Consider the following 22,854-nt stretch of genomic DNA (forward strand, 5'->3'; position numbering starts at 1 on the left):
GGCTAATTCTGAGTACAAGCAACTTCGGTATACAAAGTAGAGAAACAGGATGAAAGAAAACCACATGCAACACACCGTTACTTGCTCTGATTAACTATGACATGATTCAAATCCGGGCAAAATTTAAAGGTGACGCCAGTAAAAACAATGCTTATAATGCTCTTATACCGTTCACATCCTTGACTTTTCTTTTCTTTTTTTTTTTTTGAAAGAAAACATCCTTGACTTCCCACCAAGGATTATATTGCCTTTGTCCTTCAGTAGGCTTCAAGAGCTCATTGATGCTCACATGTTAGAACAAAGTTCACCAGACTGAACACCACATTTTTTTCAGAGAGAGAGAGAGAGAGAGAGAGAGAGAGAGAGAGAGTTAGAATCATTCACAAAATCTATAGTTCACCAACAAAACAATTATTCCCAGGCGCTCTCAGAAGGGTTAGTTTGATTTGGAATCAGGGGGTGTTTAGATCCAGGAGTGTAAAGTTTTGGTGTATCACATCAGATATTATATAGGGTGTCGCATAGAGTGTTTGGACACTAATAAAAAAATAATTGCAGAATTCGTCAGTAAACCGTGAGACGAATTTATTAAGCCTAATTAATCCATTATTAGCAAATGTTTATTGTAGCACCATGTTGTTAAATCATGGAGCAATTAGGCTTAAAAGATTCGTCTCGCAAATTTATTATTTAATACTTCATGCAAGTGTTAAAACGTTCGATGTGACAGGGTGTAAAATTTTGGGGTGGAATGTGAACAGGGTCTCAGCGTTGGTATTGTCAAGATCCAGAGTAGGTCCATTCATATGGCACAACAAAACAATACGATACCGTAATGGCAACAGACAAGGGTCAAGTAATTTGATTGATTCACTTCTTACTTCTTATAGCTAATGTTTTAGCTATTAGCATGGAGTCTCCCACTTTTCGAATTTGCGCTACTATTGTACATTGCGGCCGTATTTAGATCTAAAGTTTTTCTTCAAACTTCTAACTTTTCCATCACATCAAAACTTTCCTACACACAAACTTCCAACTTTTCCGTCACATCGTTCCAATTTCAATCAAACTTCTAATTTTGGCGGGAACTAAACACAGCCTGCATCTAGGACGGAGTACAAGTTGGCCGTGTTTAGTTCCAAAGTTTTTTTTCAAACTTCAACTTTTCCATCACATCCAAACTTTTCTAGATACATAAACTTCCAACTTTTCCATCACATCGTTTCAATTTCAACCAAATTTTCCGTCACATCGTTTCAATTTCTACCAAATTTTCAATTTTGTGTTAACTAAACACGACCGTAGGTGTGAACTAAAAATATATAGCAAGCTAGAAGGTCTCTGTTACGGACCATGTTTTTATGTTGGCTTTTGTAACTTGAGCAGAGCATGCTTCTTCCTGTTTAGTTCAAGATTTCCTGTTTGGGTCATAAACCAGCAGTTCGTACGGCTGTGTTTAGTTCACACCAAAATTGAAAATTTAGTTGAAATTGAAACAATGTGATAAAAAAGTTGAAAGTTTGTGTAAGAACATTTTGATTTGATGAAAAGGTTATAAGTTTGAAGAATTATTTTGAAACTAAACACGGCGTACCACCAGACACCCCAGATAGCTCGTGCAATTGCGGAAGAGAACGGACCATTCTGCAGTTTGTCCTTGAGCTCAGGCTGTCCATAGCTCTGGGCTCCTGGAGCGCACCATGGTTGTACGCTGAGGTCTCACACAGCGTAGGACATCATCACACGCAAACACAAGCCAGCGGCAACAGCAGCTAATAAACATGCAAGGAATGCAGATTTTTAACAAAATGGTAAAAGCTAGCCTACAAAATTAGAGGCTAATTCTGACAAGCAACTCCGGTATACAAAGTAGACCAACACACGATGGAAAAAAGGCACAGGCAACACCATTATTTGTTCCGATTAACCGTGACAATATGATTCAACTGCGGGCAAAATTTAAAGGTGACACCAGTAAAAACAATGCTGCGATGCTCTTAGACCGTTCACGCACGCGGCTTCCCACCAAGGGTTGGGAACTGAGCCTGATCTTCAATGGATGGTGCAGATGTAGAATATGGGCCACGTTGGTAACCACCACCATATCCACGACCGCCACGATCTCCACGCCCCCTTCCACGACCACGGCCGCCATAGTACCTTTCTCCCTCCGCAGGCTTCAGGAACTCATTGATGCTCACAGACTGGAACAAAATTTAACAGATTAGAAACCTGAGTTTTTTTTTCCAAGATAAATTGAGTTGCTATCAATCGCAAAATCTAGGAACATCCAATAATTACACCATAGGCTTGTTTGAAAATTTATTAGTAGTCATTTTACCAAGGCATCCCCATGTTCTTCCAAACAGATGTCTTACTATCATATCCATCTACCCAACACTCACAACCAAAACGAATGTGTACAAGAACCTCAAATTTACAAGATTTTGGCATCCAGACTGACCTACGAAGAATATGTAAAGGTCTGCCAATTACTACGTATGTAAGTTAAAATACCTTCTTGGCACGCTCATCGCGCTCAGCATTTTCCTTCTTCTTATCCTTGTCAGAACCCTAAGAAAATGATACATTTAATCAAAAAAAAAATTCTAGAATCAGACAACTGTAGGGATTGAAATAGAGCACACTGAGAAATATACCAGCTTAATGAAAATTTCATCATTTCCTTTCTTGGTAGAAAGTGGCTGCATAGACTGCAGGTCCTTATCGACCTCAACCTTCCTCTCTTCAGCCTTGAAAGCAAGAAGAGCTTTCCGCTTTTCCTCCCTTAATTTCTCAAACTCCTCAAGAGTCATCTCCTAGATAGTAGAATATAATAACATTGGGAGGTCAGTGCTGATCTTATTATACAGCAAATGCATTAGCAGAAGCAATAATCACAATTAAATACACTGGGAAAACCAGAAAAGTGTAATAGCTGTTCAAAGCTTTCAATGTAACTATATATAGCTTGTTCCATGGGCTGAACAGATAGAGTATAGCAACCAAGTTCAAGAAATAAGCGGTAACAATAAGGTAGCAACATTACTAGCAAAGTAAATTAGTTCTAGAAAAATGCACAGGAAAAAATGACAGTAAGATGAAATCACCACATCATAATACACAACTACCAATCTACCATACATCTACTGGGTGTGTTAATACAAAACATTACCAGCAAATTGGCTTCAAGCAAGATGTATAGACAAAAAAGTGTAGTAAGATAAAACGTCTATATTCTGGAACCCATAATACCGCACATCAAAAGTGTACACAAACACTTTTATCCCATTGTATTACACGCAAATTGATTAAGAATGCTGTGGTTGAAATTAAGTATCGCTTGACTTGAAAAATATACAGTCCATCAGCCCAGCACAATCCTGTTAACATGATATGTGAACATGCATGTGCAGATAGTAGTTAACTTGGGTTGATAACTCATGTGTAACCCAACCACCAACTGAATTTGCAACTACTTGTCACATCCAGGGTGATGGAATTGCATCATTTTGACAGTAGAAAAGTATCATATAGTAAGCAATATGATAGCGACATGCCAAATAATACCAGCAACACAGAACAACAATAGACTCGTAAAAGTGACGTAGCAAAAATAGTTCCAAAATGTACTATTAGACACAAGAATAAATTTTTTATTTCAGCAAACCTCTAAAATAGCAGTGCAGTTTCCTCAATTTAGACAGAGTAGAGAACAGATGAAAATCATTACCTTATCCTCTTCCTTCTCTTCTTCCTCATTTGCAGCACCCTCCTTGTTATCCTTCTCTCCAGTTGGAGCATCATCCTGCTCACCCTGTTTCTCAGCAATAGGAGCACTCTCCTCAACCTTCAAGGCTTCCTCAGTCTCCCTACATACCAAGAATAACACTATGAGTTATCTGTGCCTTCACTATCCAAGACAAGAGGCATCATAAACAGATAAAATTCCCCTACTGTGCAAGAGCCTCATCAGTAGCAGTTCCCCAGTTCCCACGCCCTGCACCATCACGCTTCATCTCATAACCACGGCCAGTACCACTGTGGCGCTCATAATTTCTCCGGGGCGGCCTCTCAGAATCATCCCCATATTCACCATTTCGGTAGCCACCACGCCTACCTCCATGGAATGGAGCTCGAGGGCCTCTCTCCCTGTCACCTTCTCCACCAGCAGCAACAGCCCCATCTCCATAGCCTCCACCGTAACCACCCTGGTAGCCATTGGCATTGTCTCCACCAAAATCACGGTTCTGGCCATATCCCCGTCCACCTCTGCCACGGCCACGCTCACCACGGCCAAATCCTCCACGTGATGGTGCACCACCACCCCGTGCCTCCCGCGCTGAAACAAATACAATTCAGGCGCTGAAATCAGAACCAGTGGTGTTTGCAGGAATAAATTCTAAAAACTGATCGAAGATTCGAACAGCAGGTTTTAAGAGGGGAATAAATTCTACTTTCCAGCAATGCAAAGCTCACGCCTTTACAGATCATAGCAACAAAGTTTACAGCCGACATGTTCCTAACTCCAAGATTGAGCAAAAAGAACTACAAGAATAATCTCCTAGCAAGTAGCAACATACAATCCAATCACAACCACTAAACCATAGTAAAAAAAAAACTCATCATACAAAACTAAGTATCATTCAGTATAAACATCTCACGACGAATATCAGATCTAAACACTCCGCGGCAACCACAACTCACCAGCCTGGGTGGGGGGAGCGGGCTTGGTGGGGAACTTGGCGGCGGCCGACGCGGCCTGGGCCGCCTTCCCAGCGGGCGCCGCGGCGGCGGCGGCGGCCTTCTTCGCCTCGGCCTTCTGCGCCGCGGCCGCGGCCGCGGCCAGCAGCTGCGAGGGGTCGTCGTTGTCGTCCGCACCGAGGATGTCGAACATGTTGAGGGTCGCCATGGCGAGACGGGGGGGGCGCCGGAGAGAGAGAGAGAGGAGAGGCTGCGGTAGGTTCACGGAGCTACTCGACGCGCGCGGATGATGGGAGTCGATTGCTAGCAGCTGTGCCGGATTGGTTGCAGCGCCATTAGAATACGGGGAGAGCAAGGGTAGGGTTTTGGGTGGCGGCGGCGGCGAGGGGTTGGAGACGAAAGGAGTAGTGGGGGGAGGGGGGAGTGTGTGAGGAGGAGAAACCCTAGCCGCGAGCTCATATCCTTCGTGTCGGATTAGTGGATTTATTTTTTTTACTTTTTTTTCTCGGAGGTGATGAAATTACCGTATTAGCCTTGAGCCCAGCGACTATTTGCTGAGCTGGGTTCTGGGTGACGTTAGCCACGCGGGAGGTTGATAGGGGTAGTTTGGGGATTTCCTTGGGTGGGGTGGTCTCGAGAGGTGTGAAGGCGCTCGTGGATTTAGGAATATGGCAATCTGGACCGATGGGGTTGGGGAATGCGGATCGGACGGCTGAGATTCGCTGGTAGGAGCAAAATGGGCTCCCCTGCTGCCACGCTGCCGGAACAATTCGATCATTTCCAATCTCAGCCGTCCGATTATTCGATCCCTTCAAAAATGGCTGCCACTAATGCATAGTACGCCACCTCTCCAAAAAAGACCCAGATCGGTCGAACCACTGCTTTCGATATCTCGATCGAACCTTCAACCCTTTACACCTTTGCATCCATCGTGTTACACATTGTCTTTTCCCTGTCACTTCTCTAACACTCTTCTCGTTGTTAGTAAATTTAAATCACGGTTTATACGACATACTCTCTCTGTAAAAAAAAAAAAACAACCTAGGTTACCTTTCTTATTTACGGATGGAGTAGTATTTAGAACCTCTTTTATTTGTATGAAAATATAAGAATTTTGGAGGATTTCAGTTTTATAAAATAATCCTATAAAAACCTTTGGAGCAATGATTAAATCATATTTTATCTTTTGAAATTCATATGGAATGATATAGATCCAACCTCTTACAAAAATTTCCTTTGAGTCTATTCTCTCATCCAATTTATGTGTTTTTCCTGTAATACAATCTAATGGCCATTTATGTGTTTTGTAATTCTCTGTTTTGTATTTACTTGTCAGAATCATATATTTTTCTTATTCCTCTATTTTTTTCCATTCATGCGATTCAAATGAGTCCTTACTCTTCTCATTATTAGACACTAAGAGCAAGGTCAATAGTATAGCCAACTACTGGCTCCAAAACATCTATAGCCAATCTAATAGCCTATTCATACATTAGTTAACTATAAAAATATACTACACCATTAATACACGGTCCCACCTCTCATACACACATAACATCTTGGAGTTCGTGTTGCAGCCGGCTACAAATTTGTAGCCCGCTTTCTTCTCTCTCTTCTCTTTTCTTCTCGATATATAGTTACAGCCGGCTTATAGCCTGCTATTGTACCTGCTCTAAACCATAGTCACAATGGCTGCTACTTCAGTCAAATCTTGAAATTCCTATATAGCGCCACTCATGGGAATTTCCTTCAGTCAAGTCTTCTCATTATTAGTTACACTACTTTGCTAGACAATTCTCAGATGCCTACTCCCTCCGTTCTAAAATAACTCAACCTAAATGATGTGACCCACCACTCATGAAAAGCAACAAAACCATCAGCTCACAAGTGCAAATAGCAGGAGGTCCTCCAACTACCATGATCATTCACGTCTCAATTGATGGTCGCTGCAATTTGAAAAAAGGATGGACAAATTTTGCATCAGATAATGATATATATATCGACCCAGTTTGCATCTTCCACTTCTACAAGATGAATCACGTGCAAGTAACAATTGATGTTCTGTGATGAGCATATCAATACCTAAACCTATGCTGTGATCGCCCTTTTGTTAGCATTGAACTGTAATATATACTTCTATAAAAATGAACCGCTTATGCTCTCTGTTACAACTCCTATGATAACTAGTGAAACCCCGCGTATTGCTGCGGGAATTTACTATGATAACAATAAAAAAATAACATGTAAGATAGCTAGATAACATCAGATTAATTAAGTAAATTAATATGGTTTATGATAATTTAAATTTAAATAGTACGTAGAATGGTGATTTAAACGTAAAAAGTAAGATGGTATGACTTTATGGAAGAAGAAAAGTAGGGAGATAATTTGGACCGTAGATTAATCATCTAAAGGCTAAAAACAATTGATGTGATATGACTTAATTAGAGGGAAAAAGGAGAAAGATAATTTGGACCATAGATTAATCATTTAAGCACTAACTAAGTGAGGATGAACTATATAAATATATAGGATATCATAAAACATAATAAAAATATACATTGAAACATTATGTGAACTATGTTGGATGATAATTTAGCATGTTTGTATTTGAAAAGCTCTTAAATTATAAAAACTATAAAGATATAGCATGTTTACATAATGTTTAAATGTGATGATTGTTAGTAGATAATGATGTGGCATTTTGTTAATTATTGAATGATGATGTAATATTTTTGCATGTTAAGCTTAAGTAGTTAGTGAGGGATAACTTTATAGTAAGATAGGATTACCTTTACATCTTTGGTGCTTATGCTATGTACTGAACTCTCTTGTACGTATAAAATACCATCTATGCATGTAACTTTCGGTAAAGACCATTAACTATTAGTAGACATAATATAATCTTAATTTCTTTTACATTTATCTGCTTTTCTTGCTTTCTGACTCTATTTCCAATCCAACTGCATATAGGCGGCGCGCCCCAGGCTCTAGTGTTCATTTAGGTGCGAACTGATCCTGGCTGTGGAAGCCTGGATTTTAGCGTAGTTTGTTACAACAGTTAACTAAGCAATATCACATGCGGTTGCAAGCCTTCCGATTAAATGATTAATGGACAAGATGTAAAATCATCCGTATGTTAAAGGGGAAGGAGAGACTGACGAGTGTGTCCCACACCGATTTTCACCCAGAATTACCGTGTTGGTATGCCACGTAGACAAAAATAATAAATAGTTAAGATATCACCTCTTAAAAAGGGCAAAAAAAAATTAAGTGTAAGTGTAAGAGGGGCATTTAAATAGTGACGAATAGTTAAATTTCCGTTTAGTAAAAGAGGACGGTTTTGTGTTAAAAATGCTTATTTCTATCAAAAAAATAAGGTTAGTTATCTGATCTATCTCTTAGATTCTCTGGGTACTCATGGAGCATCTCCAGCAGTCTCTCCAAATCTAGCTCTTCAAATATCTATTTGGCCAACTCTTCATTTAATTTGGCAAGTCAAACTCTTATTTACTCCAACAGTCTCTCCATCTATCATCCCTATTACAAGTCTATGACAAATGGGATCCATATGTCACTCAACAAACCTTCTTCAATCTTGTTTTTTTCCCACCCATACTACATCTCCCTTTTCTCTCCCGTGCTACTGCCCCTTCCTCACGCCCCTACCTCGGTACGGCGCCGACGGACGGCGCCCCTACCTCGGTGCGGCGACGGTGACGACGACTTGCGTGCCGACCGGCGGAGGCAGGGTGACAGGTGGAAGCGGGCCGACGGGCGGAAGCGAGGCCGCGGGGTAGGCGGAGGCGGGACGACGACAGCGGCGAGTGAAGGCCGGCACGGCCTTCAACGAGCGGAGGCGGCGGGCTGCGGCGAGCGAAGGCCGCGGCGGGGCGGGCGGAGGCGGGACAACGGCTCTGGCAAGCGAAGGCCACGATTGCGACGAGCGGAGGAGGCGGGGCTGCGGCTGCGGCGAGCGAAGGGCGCGGCTGCAGCGAGCGGCGGGGCAGGCGGAGGCCGACGGCTGCAGCGGGCTGGGGCGAGCGGCGGGGCGGCCGTGCTCGAGCTCACCGCCTCCGTAGCAGTGCGCCAGTGTCGATGGGGGAGAGACGACGAATACGAGAGAGGGGGGATGGAGGAGATTGGTAGTGTAGGGCCCACCAATGGCCAGCCAAATAGACTAGTCAAATTTAACTAGTGAGGAGGAGGGTTTGACTAGCCAAATAGCTTTGCCAATGAGTTGGTGATGCTGATGGAGCATGTTTTTTTTTGATAGAATAGCCAAAATTTAACTTGAAAAGTCAATTAGAGAGACTGTTGGAGATGCTCTTCAATTAATAACACGTTAATAACATGTTGAAGGTAGCCATATTAATAGAGCCGGACGTAGTACTATTCTGCATAGAACCGTCCTCCGGTATGTATATGCGTCATGTGCGTCTTCCCTGTCACGTGTGCGTGAACTGGAGAAGATGGACGAAATAGCCAGAGTCCCATGTGCCGACCGATGTGCGGTGCACTCGTGCAACCGCGTCGTCGCTGGATGCTGCAGCGCTGCTGCTGCGTGACGTGACGGATGGGGGGACACACTCGCAAAAACCCCAGCTGACCTCATCGCCGGGTGGTCCCCCCTCTCTCCCCTCCTCCTACCGCTCCCCATGGCCGCCGCCGCCACCCGCGCCGTCCGCCGCCTCCTCATCGCCTCGCGGAGTCTCCACGCAAGTACGCCACCTCTCGCGCACTAACTCTGACCTCCACCGGCCACCGCTCGCTCTCACACCTTTGGTTTTTTTTTTTTTTTTTTTTTTTTTTGCTTCCTCCCCCCGCGCGCCCAGTCTCTTCCGAGGGAGCGGCGAGGGAGGCGGCCACGAGCTTCGTCCACCCCGCCGCCGTCGTCCACCCCGACGCCGTCGTCGGACAGGTAAAGATCTCCCCCATTCCGATTGCTCCCACTCACCAGCCGCGGCTCTGGCTGAGTTGAGTTGCTGTATCGGCCAACGAACTTGTCGTGGAGTCTCTGCGCTTGGCTGTTGGATTTGGTCCATGCGGAAATGTCGAATGCGTGCTAGCCTTCGCCTGCTTGGTGCAGATGCTCATAATCTGAGATGATTACTTTCTGCTTCATAGGAAATAAAAATGCATTGATTTCTGGTAGTAAATCATTGTGCATATGTGCCTTGAACTTGAACCACTTTTTGTAGGGTGTCTCGATAGGCCCATTTTGCACCGTGGGAGCTTCAGCGAGGATTGGTGACGCTTGTCAGTTACACGCTGGGAGCCATGTCATGGGAGATACCGAGCTAGGGGAGAGATGTGTTGTTCTCACGTAAGATATAATTTTTTCCCCCACTTTCTGTTTTCGGCTCCATCGATGGATCTAGAAATGTTTGCATTCTTCTGATATGATAATAGAACATTCGGGTGATATCGAAATTGAAAAATGATGGGAAAAAAAACAATTCTCCACCAATAGAAATTCTAGTGAAAGTAAGCTACTAAGCTTGGATTATCACTGGTGCTATGTGGAGCTAAGATGTTGTTCTTGTAGGTACTTTTGAATACTACACATCCCCTGTTAGGCTATCTACCAGGACAATAGTTCTAATTTCTTTCCTCGCCGCATCAAGCTAATTTGTTGCAATAACTTTTCTATCAACAGCTGAACCATAGCCAGCAGCATTCTAAGCTTCAAATATGCAATATTGGAGAACAATGCATCATATTGCATGTTTGTCAAGAAATCTGACTATATGACATGTGAACAACTTTAATGTGGAATTTAGCTTTCTGGCAGTGGCGCTATCCTTGGTTCAGACATTCCTGGGCAGACCATTATCGGTGAAAACAATGTCATTGGACACCACGCTGTAGTTGGTGTTAAGTGCCAAGATCTCAAGTATAAGGTTAGAATTTTTTTTTTGTTTATCACTGGATTTTTAGTGTGATGATGCCACACGGTACAGTGATTTGCTTATCTTTAATGTAAAATCTGTCCATGAGTTAATTTAGATGATTAATATGCCATTTGGCTACTTGAATTGTTATACTTTCTGCTGAACATTAATGCCCTTCCCCCATCTTAGTCAGGAGATGAATGCTTTCTACAGATTGGTAACAATAATGAGATCAGAGAGTACTGTTCTATTCATCGCTCTTCTAAATCTTGTGACTGCACGGTATTCAGATCCCTTGTGATAAGATTTCCACTGAACTCACTTCTGCCTTCTTACTAACAATCATTGTATTTTTGTAGGTTATTGGTGACAATAATCTTATAATGGGTTCATGCCATATAGCACATGATTGCAGGATTGGCAACAATAACATATTTGCTAACAATACTCTATTTGCTGGCCATGTTGTTGTTGAAGTGGGTGATTATTTACCATGATAATCTTCATCCATTTTCTTGGTCAAGAACCCATCTGTGTATTGATGGAATTCATTGTTTCAGGATTGCACCCATACTGCAGGGGCTGTTGTTGTCCATCAATTTTGTCATATTGGGTCATTTTCATTTCTAGGTGGAGGCTCTGTGGTATGTTGTGTCGATAAGCTTTCATCTGAATTCTGTAAAATTACAAAGTTCTTATGCCAACAAATTACATTGCATGTAATCTTGATCGATCTTCTCAAGGAATGATAATGATGCAAATAAGACATAAGAAGCAGGCCTCGTGAACTGAAGTCATAGAATTAGCATGCACTTCATCTGGTGATACTTTTCTAGGAATAGGTGCATGATCACTACTACTAGGTACTTATGTTTGTTAGCTTATTAGTTGCAGCCAACATTTGAATTTTGAAACTTAATTTTAGAGTCAATAGTGTTTTTTTTTTATCATAGCCTACTTTGCAGCATTGGCTTTTAAACCACGAATAATGCATATACAGAAGTTTCACCCATATTTTTTTTGTTGCATCGTTCATATTTCTATGGCTTATGAGCTGTAGCTCAACCAATCAGAGGCCTAGACTTGTATGCGGTCAATCATGTCAAGTGTCAGTACTTTTGCATATATTTTCTTTCCAACAACATTCTTATTTGATGCTGATGGCATTGCAGTTCTCACCTAGGCTGTCCATTTGTACTGGCACTGCAATTCTTTAGTCTTTTTTTGGGGGGAATGAATTCTTGTCTTTGAACTCTGAATATGATGTCCGAGAGTATGAAATTCATTCAGTTCAATTTGAATCAGATCGCACAAGATGTGCCAAGATACATGATGGTTGCAGGTGATAGAGCAGAGCTTCGTGGGCTGAATCTTGAAGGTCTTAAGCGCAATGGTTTCTCAGACCAAGAGGTTTCCATATACTTCTGAAATATGTAGCCTTTATTCATAACATGAGTGCACTTCTTTATGTTCCTCTAGTAGTTGTGCGAGGGTACTTAAAGTTCTGTTGTGATGTTCCTTTACCAATATGGTAATGTTTAAACATATTGTCATCTTATCACATTTACTGGTAAAGCATAGCGAGGATGATCTGGAGCCAACCTCAATTGTACTGCACCTTCTTAGTTAACTATATAACCCCCCTCACCCCCCCCCCCCCCCCCCACACACACACACACTTTGATACATCAGCTGATAATTTGATCTGTTAATACAAGGCTCAAGTATGCCAACAGTCATGAAGAACCATGATGATTTTTTTTATGTTACCAACAGAATGATGTGTTGTTAAGTACTTTATGCACCGTTTAAGGATTCCCCATATTTTGGGAGATTAGGCTTGAAGTTTAACTTAGTGACTAGATATCTGCAGCCAATTATAATTTTTTCTGTCTTATATAATTTTATCTCACTTCATAAATGAAGGTACGGATGTTGAGGAAAGCTTATCAACAAGTATTTATGCCATCTATTAATAGTCAGAGTAGCTTTGATGAGAGACTTGCTGAACTGGTAAACACACATTGGCCATCTTTCTAGTTGTTACTTCCACTCCATGTATTTATTTATTTGGGAATCTGTGTAACAGGAACGGGAAATTGAGTTATCAGAAACTCATGTATCCTATATGGTGGAATCTATTCGCATGTCCTTTGGCCAAGGACGTCGTGGAATTTGCAAATTTAGAAGTTGGAACCGCTGAAATTTCTATAAACTTTCAAGTTTTACTGGCAATTTCCGAGACATCACTTAGGTAATGCATTCAATTATCAAACTTTTTGTGTTATATGAGGTGGATGATAATATTTTTGGGCAAATGCGATGTCATAAGAACTAACTTATACAAAATATAATCATGGAAGAGACAATCCAACTCCAGAACGAGGAAATATCGTTCCAGAAAGATTGAACACAACCAACAAATTGAAAACTGCACACAAATGTGCCTGAAGATTGACCTGGACTTTCAATCGTGAAAGTTGAAACCAACCAAACCAACTTCTTCTCTTACTGCTTAGGGAAGTGCATGAGCTCACATAAACATGTGGAGATACACTTCTTTTCCCAAAAAGTTGCTTCCTGGTGTTTCATAATTTCTAGAATAAGTTTTGGATTGATTCTGGTTGGGTTGTTTTGGTCCTCATGTTTATTGTATGTTTCTGGTTGCAGGAAGCATCGCTCATTCTTTGGACTGGGCATGTTTCACATCGTGTTCTTGAAAGAAGTCGCCCATTCTTTGACTGTTAAAGCAAGAGTTTCTCGTTGATATTCTAATACCTGAACACAGGAATACATCATACAGATGTTGAATGCCCCTTCACTCCAGATTTGACCAAATACTGTCGCATCTGGATATAGGACACTTGGAAGTTGCGTGTCGTTTCTTTTTCTTTTTTATTTTCTCTTGAGATGAGATGAGTAGTGGTGTTCGTGGATGCACAAATGCTCCTTACAGTGTATGTATGTCGCCTCCTGGATCTCAGGCTCGAATTTGTATTGTCTGAACGATGTTACTGCTAGTGCTGAGATGGTCCAAAATTTGCATTGGTGTTCTTCGGACGACATACAGTTTGACTATTAATGTTGAATCTGCTTGCTTCAGAAACCTTCAGATCATCAGATGTGCCGGACCCAAATATCAGTTCTAAACCTTCCAGGGCCTATGGACCGTATATATTGTCATTCCAGGTCGTGCGGGTTCAAATGAATGATAGCTCTCGACCGTACACATTTGTCATTTGATATAATCAGCGACAACAATACAGATAATGGCCTTGTTTGGATCCTCCGAGCTATTAAATAGCCCTCCGGAATCTTGCTATTTAGGAGTATTAAACGTAGATTACCGATAAAACTGATTCTATAACCCCTAGGTTATTTTGCGAGACGAATCTAATGATGTATATTAATCCATGATTAGCGGCTGATTATTGTAGTATCACGGTAGCAAATCATGGATTAATATACCTCGTTAGATTCGTCTCGCAAAATAGGCTAGTGGTTATGGAATGGTTTTGTCAGTGATCTAGCGGATCCAAACAAGGCCAATAACATAAAACTGCCATCATATGACATGAAAGTTGCTGTGGTGTAGTGGTTATCACGTCAGTCTTACACACTGAAGGTCTCCAGTTCGATCCTGGGCAGCAACAATTTTTTTGTTACTTTTTCCAATAATGTTTATTTGTTGTCATAGATCCCCCTTAACCAATATATGAACGCATAATCTTTCAATCCAACATCATCTATACTATCTTTACCTTTTTTTTAAAAAAAAACATATCTCATGCTTACTTACCGTAACCTTGTCTTGAATCTCGACTTCATAAATTATGATAAAAAAAAATCTCGACTTCATTACTTATTATCTTGAGTTCTGTTAAAATTTACCCCCTTACCAATATATGAAAGCCATAAAAATAATTTTCAATTCAACGTTGTTTTCTTTTTCTTTTTTAAAAAAGAATAAAATACATATCTTATGCTTGCACCGCCGCTAGATGGCAGCTTAAAGAAGCAATGTTAGTCCCTGGACTGTTGGTCAGGTGAATTTGTGCGAATATATACCCTGCTTGGCTCCAAGATTAAGCAACTCGGATCATATATTGACCTAGCTATAAGTGACACCGATGCTGACCTAGCAATATGAAAATGACTATCTATTTGTCACCTCTTTCTTAATTAATTACCAATAAAAACAGTCCATGCTAGAATAAACAAAATAGAATGGTTACTACTACTACTATTATTTATTCTTGAGCTCTCTCTTCTCAACCAAAATATTGTACATACAATTTGCATTAGTCTAGTCTTGATATACTGAAAAGTACCGGATACATATTACACAAAATGTTGGTACTCGAACTTCAATGTTCATCGAAAGGGAATATAAGTTTTTTCGATTATGAATTTGTCTTCTTTTTTCTTTATATTGGTTCAATTTTCCATCATTAATTGACAATAGCCATAGAAGCATAAACAAATATGTTAATTTATAGCCTTCATGAAGGAGAGCTAGTAACGGGCAAGAAACTATTCAACATATCTTTTTGCACATTTTGTTTGATGATGTTTATATTTTTCTTTTTAATACCCCCTTCCTTGCAATGCTCAAAATATCATTGTAGTTGGCTACTGAGACTGCCTAGGTCAATAAGAAAATTGAGTTTGGTTGGGGAGCTAGTGTAATGTGTTGTTAATTTGGAGTTGCTGTAATAGTACATTTTAATAATAAAAAATATCTAACCCTATGCAAGTTATCTTCATGTCTTTTAGCTGACTTCACTTTGATATCATAGGTGGGTCAGAATATTGTGTGCAATGGTGCTATACTATTAAAATTGATAATTATATGTCTTTTATTTCACTTTAGATGGTGTAGTATTTATAGAATACTCCATCCGTCCCAAAATATAACAACCTTATACAGGATATGACACATCCTAGTACAATGAATGTGGAGAGAGGTACTCCCTTCGTCACAAAAAGAATCAACCTAGGAGGGGATGTGACCCCCCTCCTAGGTTGATGTATGTGGACACCCCCATGTCCACATACATTGTCCTAGGAGGGGATGTGACCCCTCCTAGGTTGATTCTTTAAGGGACGGAGGGAGTATATCCACATTCGTTGTACTAGAATGCGTCTCATCCAGTATAAGGTTGTTATATTTTGGGACGGAAGGAGTATCATGGAAAGAATGTTTTTTTTAGTCATAATTTAGAGAAAGTTGAGGGTTTGTTCCAATAACTTATGTTTTTTCTGTTAAAACTCATTGGTGGTGTGTTTTATGGCAAATACGGATATGTAAACCAACTTTTTTGAAATTTGTTTATGTAATTATTAGAAAATCTTTACATAAACATTAGTTCGGTGGAAAAGTTTTTATAAAGGACTGTATTAATTTTTTATGTAAATTTTTTAAAGAAACACCAATTAAATAGAAGAGAACTGATCTTAAGCCGTGGTTTATTGTTTTCAATGAATATAAGAAACTTTTTGGCTCATGGCTCAAGCTTTTACGCCATGATCAGACATGCAAGTATGCAGCCATCCGGTACCATTTTAGTTAACTGTTTTCACCGGAAAAGGCATCGATTTTCTTAAAGTAAGTTTTGGGAGGATATACCAGCAAATAAATATGATCAGCTATTTATTAGCCGCCCTAAACGTATGCATGATATGATCTTGAGTTTTAAACAAACAAGCCGATTTGTGCCTTTTATCTGGAGTTTTCGGTCCACACATTCTGACACTTACGGATTGCCTCAGCCCTAGAACATATGAATTTTGTCATACTAATATATATAGTAACCACCACACTAATTCATTTTTTACATAAGAGGAGGACATTACATCTTTGACCTTTGCATTTATCATATAGGATGCACATCACATTACTATACGTTTTGACAAAGCAAAATTCAGAACAGACAAAACCCATATGAGATACTGAAGAATGAAATTAATTAAGCTAGTATACGCTTTAGCACATCTCATAAAGCGGATGAAGACTCCCTTGACAATTAATCTATTCTAAGGCTTGTTAAGATTGATGGATCGATTGATCCAAAACCATCTACTACCTCAGTAGTCATAAGAAGTTTTAAAATTAGACATGGGTATTAAAGAGTAGGTGAAATTAAATAAAAAATGATTGTGATTGATTGAGAAGATGAAGTATATGGAGAATTTAAATGATGAAATGTTGTGAATATTTGAGAAAAAATATAGGTGAAGAAATTATTATATTTTACACAAATTTTAAAAGCTAAAATTTTTTATGTTTTGGGATAGAAGAAGTAACTCCTAACATGATGTTCGATTTGTGCTATGGCTTGTTATCATCCGTTGTCAAGTCTCTTCCATAGCCAAACCCACAGCTCTTCTTATAGTCGGTTTAGTGTGAAGACAGATTAACTTGCCCTGCCAAAATGTTGCCATTTTGGACAGTAATTTTAGCAATGTTTAGTTTGCTATCAATACTTATCTATATATACTACATGTATGTTGTTAAAATATTAGCAATAGTAAACCATATAAGCCTTTAGCGAACGCATTGTCCACGAAAAATTGGCAGATCGCCTCATCATCCGGAATGAGTATGGACTGGATGTCCCTAGAGATGAAAACGGAGCTGGTAATACTTATACCATATTCGTTTTTATATTTATTGTTAGATACGAAAACGAATACCAATAGGTTGGATATGAAAACAAATACGAATTATCTCAAATACGAAATACGAATAAGGATCAAATATGATCGGACACGGATAAAAACATTTTTTTCTTAGAATACAAAAGCCACCTCAGCTTCCAGTAGAAACAAATATCATCATATATAATTAACTTGTTTATAAAAAATATAGTATACTTTATAAAATATTTAAAAGTTTAAATAATATTAATAATATGGATTGGTGTTAAGAGATGTGCTACTATTAAAATCTAAAAAGGTATATTGAGGGTCACAGAGTTATAAAGAAATGGAGTATGTCTTATGGCTTCAGCGAATATCCGAATAGCATTGTTCACCGGATATCCGTATCTGAACTATCCAAAAATTATCTACTCTGAAAAGTATCCGTATTTGTTTTTTATCCGGAGCGGACGTTTTCATCCCTAGATGGCCATGTGATAGCCTGGTCCAACAAACCTGTTATTGTGTGCCTCTAGCCATAATTTTTCCTTTTCTTTTTCGGAACAAACCACAAATTAACATATACGCTCATATACACGTGAATATACTCACCCTACACACACTTATTACTATGAACATGTACATGCACACACTATCGCGCTCTACGAGCACATTTTATCTATAAACGAGAGCACTGGTATCAAAACTGTAATTAAGAGTTATTAGCCGAGCACCTACATCAAGTCAACCCGAGTATATAAGTTCGATCGCAAGAAACCTAATGTCGCTGCATCATATCAAGGACTACATACCCAGCCCTTCTATTTTTCATTTGACATTGGTAATTCAAAATGGAACTTAAGCCCTGTTTGATTCAGCTTAGGATTATTATAATCTAGATTATTAGTTGTAAACTGAAATAAACAAGTAGATTATTATGCTAGATTATTATAATCTATAAGCTAGATTACTATAATCCAATAATCTTCTCTAGAGGAGCTTTTTCCAGATTATTGAGTGGCTAAAGACCCACTACTCTTAGATGCCTCTAATAATCCAGAGAAACAAATAACTCGTGGCTTATTTTATATCAGCTTATTATAATCCAGCTTAGAGTAATCTGATTTAATAATCTAGATTACAATAATCTTAAGCAGAAACAAACAGTGCCTAACTAATGTCAAATAACAAAAAAAAAGGAGGAGGAACTATGAACATGTGAATAAGATGCACAATAAATTGAAATTTTTCTCTTTTTTTGGAAATTAATATTATGTCTGCAATTAAAGCTAAAGTGGCCAAACTAAACATATAGCCGCGACCCACTAATATTAGGTTCCTTAATTTGTCAGCATGCGCTAAATTGTCAATAACATGTAAATATATACATGTCCAAAACATAAGTGCCATTCAAAAAAGATGAGGCAAAGCATCAATTAATAAGGTATGGTATGTACCATGACATAATCTTATAGGGTAATTTTACCATATTTGAGAAGTATACCTGGAGGTACACATCTCTAGGTACTAAGTATTTTAAGTATAAAAGATTTTAATATAAATTTAGGTATCTCAAGATAAAGGTAAAACTCCTCAAATATCATATATCACTATTCTTTCTTCGAAGGGCTAATCCTATCTATCTACTCCATCCTTATTTATTATTTATACATCTGCAGTTGCAACTTTGCACGGCAATTGAATAAGATTTGCTGAAACTTCGTATATGGTTTCTAGTGGACACATAAATTAAAACGGTAGCAGTACACCTGTTCAAAATGTGTGATTTGGAGATAAGATCACAAGATTTTGAGACCTAAAGAAGTTAGATGGACTTGATGGATTAGGCAAGGAACATGCTGCCTAATATTTATGCAGTACACAACTAACCATTCTATGCTAGTCTCCCCAAAAAAAATATGCAATTAACATTGCTGTGACATGCTAGCCAATTAGCCATAGCATCAGCTACAGCAACATATAGGAAAGAAACGATGTGCAAGAATTCGCATGCATCACAATCACACAGCTCGTGTATGCATTTTGATGAACATTATTGGTGTACGAGTTTTGACGAACATTATCTATCTTGTAACATCACAAGCAGCATGGTCGTATACATGGTCAACTCGGTGCTAAGCTGAGCGGCGGCCGTGCATGCTGATTAGCTGGTGGTTGGTGTGAGATGAAATTAACTAATAAATACTCTAGTAAATTATAACAATTCAAATTGGTGCTTGGCACCTTAATTATATAATTGATGGTTGATCGTATATAGCCAAAACATGAAACATGAGACAATCAGACAACAGCAATTTCCACGGACAGTTAGTACAACAACCTTACTTCCATTGGCTAATTGGCTTGTTCTCGCAGTAGTAACTCACAACGAAAAAGGAACACGGTCTTTGGTCGAGAAACCGAGGCGGCTGCTGTTTGTGAAAGAACAGCAAAACACATGTTGTTTTAAAAGGTGGGAATTAGTTAAGAACGACAGAAACGTTCATTTGTGTGGGTGGGTGGGTGGGGGGGGGGGGGGGGGGGGGGTGTTTAAAAAAAATCCGGTTTTTTAACAAATTGGTCCTTTTCAAAAACTTATTTCGAAACTAGTCCCTACAAAAAACTTCAACCAAAAATAGGCCGTGGACTCAGCGCCATAGACCTTGGCGCTGAGTTATAACGCCTCAGCGCCAACGTTGTTAGCGCTAACATCTAATCCGAGGTGGCATGAAATAGCTCAGTGCAAAGTTGTTTGGCGCTGAGGTCCTGACGATTCAAATAGACGCGCAAGCATCTTATTGTCTCAAGTAAGGCATAGGGTTCCAGGTTCGAATCCTGGTATCCCCCACCTCACCCTTTTTTTTTATTTTGGGTTTTTTCCTTTTCTCTTTTTTGTTCTCTCGACTACTCTCTTATTTTGTAATTTTTTGTATTTTGGGTTTTTTTCCTTTTCTCTTTTTAGTTCTCTCGACTACTCACTCTTATTCTTTACAAAATGACAGTTTCATTTGTAAATTTGTTTTATTTTGAATTTGATTTGAAATTTCAGTTTAAGTTCTCAATTGCCACATAATATACCACTTTAATATTTTTTTCCAAATTTAAAAAAATTGCAATTTAAACATATCTTTTGAAGATAGTATCATGAGACAAACAGAAAAGAAAAAATAAAGAGTGAGAGAGAGAAGAAAAAAAAGAAAATGAAAAAAATGGGTTTTTTTCTCTCGACTACTCACTCTTATTCTTTACAAAATGACAGTTTCGTTTGTAATTTTTTTTTATTTTGAATTTGATTTGAAATTTCAGTTTAAGTTATCAATTTCCATATAATATACCACTTTAATATTTTTTCCAAATTCAAAAAAATTGCAATTTAAACATATCTTTTGAAGATAGTATCACGAGACAAACAGAAAAGAAAAAATAAAGAGTGAGAGAGAGAAGAAAAAAAAGAAGAAAAATAAAAAAAATGGGAGAGAAAAAACGAAAAAAAGAAGAAAAGAAAAAAAAGAATGGGGAGAGATGGGGGATCGAAAAAAAGAAAAAACGAAGAAAAGAAGAAAAGAAGGAAAGAAAAAAAAATGGGGGAGATGGGAGATCGCCATCTCCCCCTGCTCCATAGGATTAGAGTAGAATCATGCTACCACTATTTTATCGGTGGGTTGTTGAAGCTGAATGCCTCCTCGGCAATTTAAATCATCAGGACCCCAGCGCCAACTCAACAAATTTATGCCACCTCGGATTCGAGCTTGGCGCCAACGTTGATGGCGCTGAGACGTTATAGCTCAGCGCCAAGGTCCATGACGCTGAGTTCACGGTCTATTTTTGGTTGAAGTTTTTTGTAGGGACTAGTTTCGAAATAAGTTTTTGAAAAGGACCAATTTGTTAAAAAAAGGTAAAAAAACTGGCAGATTTTTGGCAAGATAGTGGAAACAGATTATATGCTTTCAACATGCTCTGTTTATCTATCTAACTGGAAAGTAACTTTTCGGTTCAAATTGGCCACTTGCTTGTATCCTTTTAAGGATTTGTTTCATGTTCTTATCACTTGGACGGTCCACATTATATACCCAGCAGCTGGAAGCATTATCCGGTAAGATTTTGATTTATTTTCGGATAGCATTGTCAAATGGGAATTTTCTTTTTTCTTTTTACATCTTCAGCAGTTGAACTGTCATAGGTTTCCTGTACGGTTTCTGAATCAAAACAATAATCATGATTAGAGATTAGAGAGATTCTACCGTTTTTTTAATTGCATATTGGTCATGCGCCGCAACAGCTAGCAGCATCCTGTATTCCTGTACGATGAAGCAGCTTGGAAGTTCGATGTTAGGCAAGAGACTACAAGAAGACAGCTAATTAATGATCAACCAAAATGTTTTAGATATACAGCAAATGCATCAGAAATCTCAGACAGTGTATACAATAATGTGCGCGTGAGAAAGGTCAGGAATCGCAGGGCATATAATTGGATCCATATATACATGTACTACAATCGCTTGCGTGCGTGCATACAGCATTCACATATGTATGCACTATATTCTCGTATCTATCTACTAAACTAAAAATTCAGATATGGTTAGTGTGCATGAGCATATACAAACTACACAAGCAACATGCATGGTTATTGATTAACTCTATGTTTATGTGTGTGGATGAAACACATTGCATCAACCAATTGGAGAAGGAACCGTAAGAATCTTAATCAGAACATTCTACTCTTGCAGCTACGGATCACTTCAAGGAAGAACACAGCAGCAGAAAATGTTTTAACATGCACCACATGTTTTACTAGTAGATCAATATCGATTGATGAAATTAACGGGACCAGACCGGAGTCAGTCCCCATTTTACCTGACGAACTTCTCCAACTACGTTAGATATACGTAGAGCTAGCATATAGATGACGATAATCACGTAGGTCATCAGATGCTACTGTTTTCGTTTCACAGAGACCAGATCAACAGAGATTAATTAATCCTTCCAATTGTTTACAGTAGTCATTTGGCTTGCGACATTACCAATATACGTGCTTAATGTCCGTATCAAGTGCACATATGCATTATTTCTGCTCATCGTAGACCGAAGTTACGACGATGGACACTACCGAAAAGGCACTGACTGCAAGCAAGCGTCACTTATCTTGCTATCTTGCTGGCTTTACTTGTAGCGGAGAGTGAAAGACCAGTTCAGATTCAGTAGTTTTACTGAACCTGAACCTGACCATTTCTACCACATTTCTGCATTTCATTTCAGAAAAAAAAATTAGTAATAGTCTTAAATTCTTAATACAAGCGGAAAACGGAAAAGAAAAACAAATACTATTTTTCAGCTTTTCTTTTTTGTTTCCTGAATAATTCGACAACAGTTTGGAAGTCTAATACGCATGCAGCTAATTCAGCATCTGTTTAGTTATCCCCAGAAGAAAAGATCATGTGGCCGAGAAGAACATCAGACTGGATCACTGGAACTAGCGTTCTTGTGTTGGAAGTCAAAATTACCATTCAAGAAAAAAAATATAAAACTGGTTATAAAAATTGGTTGCAACGTCCAATGGATTATATGCTCATCTAGATAGGAGCATATACGTACGACGAACTGCGGTAGTTGCCAA

General features: G+C 39.1%; 2 protein-coding genes and 1 non-coding gene across 3 annotated transcripts; 2 read left to right on the forward strand and 1 right to left on the reverse strand.

Annotated features, from left to right (window-relative positions):
* Positions 1-1,761: 1,761 nt before the first annotated feature.
* On the reverse strand, positions 1,762-5,143 carry LOC127754761 (RGG repeats nuclear RNA binding protein A-like). Its single transcript, XM_052280334.1, has 6 exons — positions 4,708-5,143; positions 3,958-4,342; positions 3,734-3,872; positions 2,661-2,819; positions 2,518-2,574; positions 1,762-2,204 (listed from the first exon to the last, which is right to left on the reverse strand). Exons 1-6 carry the CDS (start codon positions 4,910-4,912, stop codon positions 2,007-2,009), a joined length of 1,143 nt encoding a protein of 380 aa, XP_052136294.1. The 5' UTR covers positions 4,913-5,143; the 3' UTR covers positions 1,762-2,006.
* A 4,063-nt stretch (positions 5,144-9,206) lies between these two features.
* LOC127760868 (probable acyl-[acyl-carrier-protein]--UDP-N-acetylglucosamine O-acyltransferase, mitochondrial) lies at positions 9,207-13,952 on the forward strand. The gene is made up of 11 exons (XM_052285192.1): positions 9,207-9,426; positions 9,540-9,625; positions 9,906-10,030; positions 10,499-10,607; positions 10,788-10,880; positions 10,958-11,074; positions 11,159-11,242; positions 11,904-12,008; positions 12,525-12,611; positions 12,688-12,852; positions 13,269-13,952. Exons 1-10 carry the CDS (start codon positions 9,363-9,365, stop codon positions 12,799-12,801), a joined length of 984 nt encoding a protein of 327 aa, XP_052141152.1. The 5' UTR covers positions 9,207-9,362; the 3' UTR covers positions 12,802-12,852; positions 13,269-13,952.
* Positions 13,953-14,178: 226 nt separating this feature from the next.
* TRNAV-UAC (transfer RNA valine (anticodon UAC)) lies at positions 14,179-14,251 on the forward strand. Its single transcript has one exon. It is a non-coding gene; the product is annotated as a tRNA-Val (tRNA).
* The last annotated feature ends 8,603 nt before the right edge of the window (positions 14,252-22,854 follow it).

This window comes from Oryza glaberrima, chromosome 1 (genome assembly GCF_000147395.1).
Source record: "Oryza glaberrima chromosome 1, OglaRS2, whole genome shotgun sequence".
In the NCBI taxonomy this organism is placed as follows: domain Eukaryota; kingdom Viridiplantae; phylum Streptophyta; class Magnoliopsida; order Poales; family Poaceae; genus Oryza; species Oryza glaberrima.

Coding starts and splice junctions, on each gene's coding strand:
- LOC127760868 (XM_052285192.1), top strand. CDS start 9,363: ATGGCCGCCGCCGCCACCCGCGCCGTCCGCCGCCTCCTCATCGCCTCG. Junction 10,031..10,498: donor GAGAGATGTGTTGTTCTCAC/GTAAGATATAAT, acceptor GCTTTCTGGCAG/TGGCGCTATCCTTGGTTCAG. Junction 12,009..12,524: donor ATGGTTTCTCAGACCAAGAG/GTTTCCATATAC, acceptor TCATAAATGAAG/GTACGGATGTTGAGGAAAGC.
- LOC127754761 (XM_052280334.1), bottom strand. CDS start 4,912: ATGGCGACCCTCAACATGTTCGACATCCTCGGTGCGGACGACAACGAC. Junction 4,343..4,707: donor CGCTCCCCCCACCCAGGCTG/GTGAGTTGTGGT, acceptor TATTTGTTTCAG/CGCGGGAGGCACGGGGTGGT. Junction 2,205..2,517: donor GCGATGAGCGTGCCAAGAAG/GTATTTTAACTT, acceptor ATTTTGTTCCAG/TCTGTGAGCATCAATGAGTT.